This window comes from Convolutriloba macropyga, chromosome 12 (genome assembly GCF_964194025.1).
Source record: "Convolutriloba macropyga chromosome 12, txConMacr16.3, whole genome shotgun sequence".
Taxonomy (NCBI): Eukaryota; Metazoa; Xenacoelomorpha; order Acoela; family Convolutidae; genus Convolutriloba; species Convolutriloba macropyga.
This window is the reverse complement of record NC_134479.1, coordinates 49,397,317-49,405,098: the sequence shown is the minus strand read 5'-3', so window position 1 is coordinate 49,405,098 and position 7,782 is coordinate 49,397,317. Positions and strand designations below refer to the sequence as shown.

Here is a 7,782-nt window from a genome sequence, read left to right as displayed (position 1 = left end):
GTAAATGCGTTCTCGTTATAGTTTTAGAAGTAGAATAGAAAACAAAAAAAATAATCCTTGAACAATGGAAAGGCAAACTAAGTAAAAAGAACATTCATTTGGCTCATTCGGGGAGGGGGTTCATAATTATTTATTTTTGGAGCACTTACAATAATCAGTTTGGCCTTAATCTTCACCGAACTAATTGATGGCACGTTAATTGTCAAAAAAGCGTCAATTTTTTTTTAAAAAAAGTCTGAATTAATCTATTCTGGTTTCACATTTAGTCAATTTTAAGAGCATTTTTAATCAATTTTCAGCAAAATAATTGATGGTACAAGCACTGCCAAAAAATATCGTTAAATATTACTCTGCAACCAAATTATAAATGGAATTACGGGGTTCTAATTTCCGTTTTGAAACAATGTAGGCTGTTGTAGTGACTTCAGAACCCCCTCCCACTCCACTCACCTCTGTAACAAAACAAACATTTGAAAAATGCAGATCCAATTAAATCATAATATCAAAAGTTATGTAATTAGAAGCTATGTTTGAGTGTTTTTGCCGCTCCTATCCGTACGAAAGAATATGTTCGCAGAAAATTGTCCATTTTTGTAAACCACAAAACTAACAAACCAAAACCTATAGAATAATTCACAGCCGATGTTTTGGTAAAGTGGAGCACGTAGCTGTTAGCTACAATAACACAGCCCCCGAGAGTTAGACTGGTCGCCAGCTCAAAATTTTAAAAAAAAACTGACGAGAAATCTATTTGTTTTTCGATTTACTGGCAATAAAGCGTAGAAATTATGTTAGACTCGCAGTCATAAAGCGCGCAGTTAGAGAAAAGCGTCTGTTAGTAAATCAAGATGACAATTCTCAGGGTAAAATGAAACAGGATGAAAAAATTGGAAGCAGAGATATCTGGAAAAGGTGCAGCCAGGTAGGCAATGGAAAAATTAAGATATCAATTGCTCATTTCTCAGATTATTTTTCGGAAAAGAGATTATCTTTGCAGGAAAAGTGTTGAAGCCGTTTGTCAATGAGCTATCATAGGGAAGAATGAGCGGAAATGTTCACTAGTTTTTGTTGAAGTTTCCTGATAGGATTGAAATTACCTTCCTAACTCAACTTATATATATATATATATATATATATATATATATATATATATATATATATATATATATAGAATTGTCATCTTTATTTTCACAAGAAGCTCAAATTTAGCTTAATATATAACTCATGCCTCAGCTGACTTTCCTTCATTAAAATCCAGAACAGTCACTCAAAAGAAATAAGTCATCCAAAACTTCCATTTAATTGAGATACAGTAAAGTGTTCGCAAAACCTCATTTGAAATTCTCCTTAAAAACTCTCATCTTTACTTACTTCAAAACGTTCGTCTTTTCCGCTAAAATTCCTGTGAGCAAAAACTTTGATAACAGCACCTCAGATTTTCGAATCCTTAACACTGAGGCGAAAAATGAAGTTGAGCAAGGCCGATATTTGAACAACTTGATGCTTCAACACATTTTTTTCTATTTTTGGGGGAAAGGATTATTATTTTGGCTTAACTTTACTCAATGGCCAATAGTAACACACAGCAAATATTTTTAGCAAGCACAATTTCCAACAATTTTTCGGTTACATGAATTTCATTGAGTCACTGAGAAAATATGACATTTATATAGAGGCCTGAAGTGGTTAAAAAGCCTGGTTGGAACAAAAATTTCAAAGTTTTTTGTATTGAATATGAAAAATTTGTCATTGTAGAACCTGGCACTTCAGATATGTGTCATTTTAAAACTTGTAAATGCGTTCTGGTTATAGTTTTAGAAGTAGAATAGAAAACAAAAAACATAATCCTCCAACAATGGAAAGGCAAACTAAGTAACTAGAACATTAATTTGGCTCATTCTGGGAGAAGGTTCATAATTATTTATTTTTGGAGCACTTAAAATAATCAGTTTGGCCTTAATCTTCACCGAATTAAATGATGGCACGTTAATTGTCAAAAAAGCGTCAATTTTTTTTAAAAAAGTCTGAATTAATCTATTCTGGTTTCACATTTAGTCAATTTTAGAGCATTTTTAATCAATCTTCAGCAGAATAATTGATGGTACAAGCACTACCAAAAAACATTGTTAAAAATTACTCTGCAACCGAATTATAAATGGAATTACGGGGTTCTAATTTACATTCTGAAAACAATGTAGGCTTTTGTAGTGACTTCAGAACCCCCTCCCACTCCACTCACCTCTGTAACAAAACAAACAGTTGAAAAATGCAGATCCAATTAAATCCAAATATCAAAAGTTATGTAATTAGAAGCTATGTTTGAGGGTTTTTGCCGCTCCTATCCGTACGAAAGAATATGTTCGCAGAAAATTGTCCATTTTTGTAAACCACAAAACTAACAAACCAAAACCTATAGAATAATTCACTGCCGACGTTTTGGTAAAGTGGAGCACGTAGCTGTTAGCTACAATAACACAGCCCCGGAGAGTCAGACTGGTCGCAAGCTCAAAATTTTAAAAAAAAACTGAAAGGAAAGCTATTTGTTTTTCGATTTACTGGCAATAAAGGGCAGGAATTATGTTAGACTCGCAGTCATAAAGCGCGAAGTGATTGCTGGCGCAGTTTTTTTGTAAATCTTTTTTTGTGTGTGTGTGTGTGTGTGTGTGTGTGTGTGTGTGTAATTGTGTGTGCATGTGTGAGTTTGTGTTTGTGTTTGTGTGTGTGTGTGAGTGTGTGTGTGTGTGTGTGTGTGTGTGGTTTGTGTGTGTGTGCATGTGTGAGTGTGTGTTTGTGTTTATGTGTGTGTGTGTGCTTGTGTGTGTGCATGTGAGTGTGTGTGGGTGTGTGTGTATGTTTGTGTTTGTGTGTGTGTGTGTGCTTGTGTGAGTGTGTAGTGTGTGTATGTTTGTGTGTGTGTGTGTGTGAGTCTGAGTGTGTTTGTGTGTGCTTGTGTGAGTGTGTGTGTGTGTTTGTGTGTGTGTGTGCATGTGTGTGTGTCTGAGTGTGTGAGATTGTGTGTGTGAGTGTTTGTGTGTGTATGTGTGTGATTTTGTGTGTGTGTGAACGTTTGTGTATGTGTGAGCGTTTGTGTGTGTGTTTGTGTGCATGTGTGAGTGTGTGGGCGAGTGTGTGTGAGTGTTTGTGTGTGCATGTGTGTGTGTGCTTGTGTGTGTGTGTGTGTGCGGGTGTGTGTGTGTGTGAGTGTGTGTGTATATATGTGTGTGAGAGAGTGTGTGTGCATGTGTGAGTGTCTGGGTGTGTGTTTGTGTGCGTGTGTGCATGTGCATGTGAGAGAGTGGGTGTTTGTGTTTGTGTGTGTGTGTGTGTTCTTGTATGTGTGTGCATATGTGTGTGAGTGTGTGTGTGTGTGGATGTGTGTGTTCGTGCATTTGCATGTGTGTGTGTGCATGTGTGTGAGAGAGAGTTTGCGTGCATGTGTGAGTGAGTGTGTGTGCACTTCAGATATGTGTCATTTTAAAACTTGTAAATGCGTTCTGGTTATAGTTTTAGAAGTAGAATAGAAAACAAAAAACATAATCCTCCAACAATGGAAAGGCAAACTAAGTAAAAAGAACATTAATTTGGCTCATTCTGGGAGAAGGTTCATAATTATTTATTTTTGGAGCACTTAAAATAATCAGTTTGGCCTTAATCTTCACCGAACTAAATGATGGCACGTTAATTGTCAAAAATGCGTCAATTTTTTTTTTAAAAAAAGTCTGAATTAATCTATTCTGGTTTCACCTTTAGTCAATTTTAGAGCATTTTTAATCAATTTTCAGCAAAATAATTGATGGTACAAGCACTGCCAAAAAATATCGTTAAATATTACTCTGCAACCAAATTATAAATGGAATTACGGGGTTCTAATTTCCGTTTTGAAAACAATGTGGGCTGTTATAGTGACTTCAGAACCCCCTCCCACTCCACTCACCTCTGTAACAAAACAAACAGTTGAAAAATGCAGATCCAATTAAATCAAAATATCAAAAGTTATGTAATTAGAAGCTAAGTTTGAGTGTTTTGCCGCTCCTATCCGTACGAAAGAATATGTTCGCAGAAAATTGTCCATTTTTGTAAACCACAAAACTAACAAACCAAAACCTATAAAATATTTCACTGCCGATATTTTGGTAAAGTGGAGCACGTAGCAGTTAGCTACAATATCACAGCCCCGGAGAGTCAGTCCGGTCGCAAGCTCAAAATTTAAAAAAAAAACTGAAAGGAAAGCTATTTGTTTTTCGATTTACTGGCAATAAAGGGTAGGAATTATGTCAGACTCGCAGTCATAAAGCGCGCAGTTAGAGAAAGACGTCTGTTAGCACGATGACGATTCTCAGGTTTAAATGAAACAAGATGAAAAAATTGGAAGCAGAGATATCTGGAAAAAGTGCAGCCAGGTAGGTAATGGAAAAATTAAGATATCAATTACTCATTTCTCAGATTATTTATCGGAAAAGTGATTATTTTTGCCGGAAAAGTGTTGAAGCCTATTGTCAATAAGCTATCATAGGGAAGAATGAGTAGAAATGTTCACTAGTTTTTGTTGAAGTTTTCCGATAGGATTGAAATTACCTTCCTAATTCAACTTCAGAAATTTGTTCATTTGAAAAGCTTTCGAACCAAAAAGTTCCGAAGATGAAAATCCTTTACCGTTCAGTGGCCCAGCGTTTCAACTCATTCTCGGGTATTTATCTGCAGAGTCAATCGAGGATTGCAAAGAATTTATCAAATATGGTCAAAAGTTTTTGACTTCATGACTTTAGCAACGGCGTCAGGTCTGTGTTACGAAACTCAGAGAGAAAGTTTTGCGGAAATTTTGCGCAAATTTTGCAGACACGAGCAAAAATTTTGTGCGAGACGGTATAAAATTATTTGTCACGATTAAAATTTTTCAATAGGCGAAATGAATAGAGCTTTCAATCTGTGCTGGATGTCCCACCTAAAAAGAATTTTAAAATGAGAAAAACTATCGGGGTGTAGCTAAAAGCTAACAGCAAACTTCTGATAAAATACATTCAAACAAATTTTTATTAGGAGGAATTTTTATTTTGAAAATTAGCTTCCTGTCTGCTATCAAGGCACCAAATCTCCAGAAAACTAAGCATGGTAGAAAGAAAGTTTTTAGTTACGGTATATTTGTAATAGTATAATTCACTTATTAGATAACACAAGAACTGAAAAAATAATAGTCAAAAATTAACCCTAGAAAGAAAATTTTATTAGGTCAACATAGAGGGTGTTGCACTCAAGGCACCGAAAACAAGAAATTTCAAAATATAGCACAACAAAGCATATTTCACTGCTATTTTAACAGCCAGAGTTAACAACCGAAGTGTCATTAGGAAGTGAGCGCCGGCGCAGTTTTTTGTAAATATTTTCGTGTGTGTGTGTTTGTGTGTGTGCGCGTGTGTGAATGTGTATTTTGGTTTGTGTGTGTGCTTGTGTGAGTGTGTGTGTGAGTGTGTGAGCGTGAGTGTGAGTGTGTGTGTGTGTGTGTGAGTGTGTGTGTGTGTTTGTGTGTGTGTGTAAACATTTGTGTGTGTGTGCATGTGTGAGTGTGTGGGTGTGTGTGTGTGAGTGTGTGTGTGCATGTGTGTGTGCTTGTGTGAGTGTGTGTGTGTGTTTGTGTGTGTGCATGTGTGAATGTGTGAAGGTATAAAATTATTTGTTACGATAAAATTTTTTCAATTGGCGTAATGAATAGAGCTGTCAATCTGTGCTGGATATCACCCCTACAAGGAAATTCAAAATGAGAAAGACTATTGGGGTGTAGCTAAAACCTATCTGCGAGCTTCTGATAAAATATATTCCAACAAATATTACTTAGGAGGAATTTTTATTTTAAAAAATAGCTTCCTCTCTGCAATCAAGGCACCAAAACTCCAGGAAACTATGCATGATAGAAGGAAAGTTTTTAGTTACAGTATGTTTGCAATAGTATAATTCACTTTTTATATGACACAAGAACTGAAAAAACAATAGTCAAAAAATAACCCTAGAAGGAAAAATTTATTAGGTCAATATAGAGGGTGTTGCACTCAAGGCGCCGAAAACAAGAAATTTCAAAATATAGCACAACAAAGCATATTTAGCTGCTAGTTTAACAGCTGAAGTGTCATTTGGAAGTGACCGCTGGCGCAGTTTTTTTGTAAATCTCTTTGTGTGTGTGTGTGTGTGCATGTGTGAGTGTGTGTTTTTGTATGTGTGTGTGTGTGCTTGTGTGAGTGTGTGTATGTGTGTGTGAGTGTGTGAGGGTGTGTGTGTCTGCGTGAGTGTGTGTGTGTGTTTGTGTGAGTGTGAATGTGTGAATGTCTGTTTATGTTTGTGTGTGTGCTTGTGTGAGTGTCTGTGAGAGTGTGTGAGTGTGTGTGGGTGTGTGTGTGTGAGTGTGTGTGTTTGTGTGTGTTTGTGTGAGTGTGTGTGAACGTATGTGTGTGTGCATGTGTGAGTGTATGGGTGTGTGTGTGTGAGAGAGAGTTTGTGTATGTGTGATTGTGTGAGTGTGTGTGTGTTTGTGTGAATGTGAGCGTTTGTGTGTGTGGGTGTGTGTGTGCTTGTGTGAGTGTGTGTGTGTGTTTGTCTGTGTGTGTGTGAATGTGTGAAGGTATAAACTTATTTGTCACGATTAAAACTTTTCAATAGGCGTAATCAATAGAGCTGTCAATCTAAGCTGGATATCCCACCTACAAATAATTTTAAAATGAGAAATACTATCGCGGTGTAGCTAAAACCTATCTGCGACTTCTGATAAAATATATTCAACAAATTTTCATTAGGAGGAACTTTTATTTTAAAAATTTGCTTCCTCTATGCTATCAAGGCACCAAATCTCCAGGAAACTAAGCGTGGTAGAAAGAAAGTTTTTAGTTACAGTAGTATGTTTGTAATAGTATAATACACTAATTGGATGACACAAGAACTGAAAAAATAATGGTCAAAAATTAACACTAGACAGAAAATTTTATTAGGTCAACATAGACGCTGTTGCACTCAAGGCGCCGAAAACAAAAAATTTCAAAATATAGCACAAAAAAAGCATATTTAACTGCTAATTTAACAGCTAGAGTTAACAACTGACGTGTCAATAGGAAGTGAGTGCTGGCGCAGTTTTTTTGTAAATATCTTTGTGTGTGTGCATGTCAGATTGTGTGTCTGTGTTTGTGTGTGTGTGCTTGTACGAGTGTGTGTGTGTGTGTTTGTGTGTGTGCGTGTGTGAATGTGTGTTTTTGTTTGTGTGTGTATGCTTGTGTGAGTGTGTGTGTGTGAGTATGTGTGTGTGTGAGTGTGTGTGTGTGTGTGTGAGTGTGTGTGAGTGTGTGTGTGTTTGAGAGTGTGTGTGTGATTGTGTGAGTGTGTCTGTGTGTGTTTGTGTGTGTGTGTGTGATCGTTTTTGTGGGTGTGCATGTAAGAGTAATTGGGTGTGTGTGAGTGTGTGTATTTGCATTTGTGTGTGCTTGTGGGAGTGTGTGTCTGAGTGTGTGTATGTGTGATTGTATGAGTGTGTGAGTGTTTGTGTGCATGTGAGCATTTGTGTGTTTGTGTGTGCATGTGTGAGTGTGTGGGTGTGTGTGTGTGATTGTGTGTGAGTTTGTGCGTGTGCTTGTGTGAGTGTGTGTGTGTGTGTGTTTGTGTGTGTGCATGTGTGAATGTGTGTTTTTGTTTGTGTGTGTGCTTGTGTGAGCGTGTGTGAGTGTGTGTGAGTGTGTGTGTGAGTGTGTGTGTGTGAGCGTTTGTGTGTGTGCATGTGTGAGTGTGAGGGTGTGTGTGTGTGAGTGTGTG

General features: G+C 37.0%; 1 protein-coding gene across 1 annotated transcript in view; it reads left to right on the top strand.

Moving 5' to 3' along the window:
• The first annotated feature begins 868 nt into the window (after positions 1 to 868).
• The window catches only part of LOC142350528 (uncharacterized), a 37,809-nt gene continuing 30,895 nt past the window's right edge, over positions 869 to 7,782 (top strand). Inside the window, exon 1 of the mRNA XM_075402378.1 lies at positions 869 to 922. Coding sequence (XP_075258493.1) covers positions 869 to 922 — 54 coding nt within the window. The remainder of the gene's footprint in view (positions 923 to 7,782) is intronic.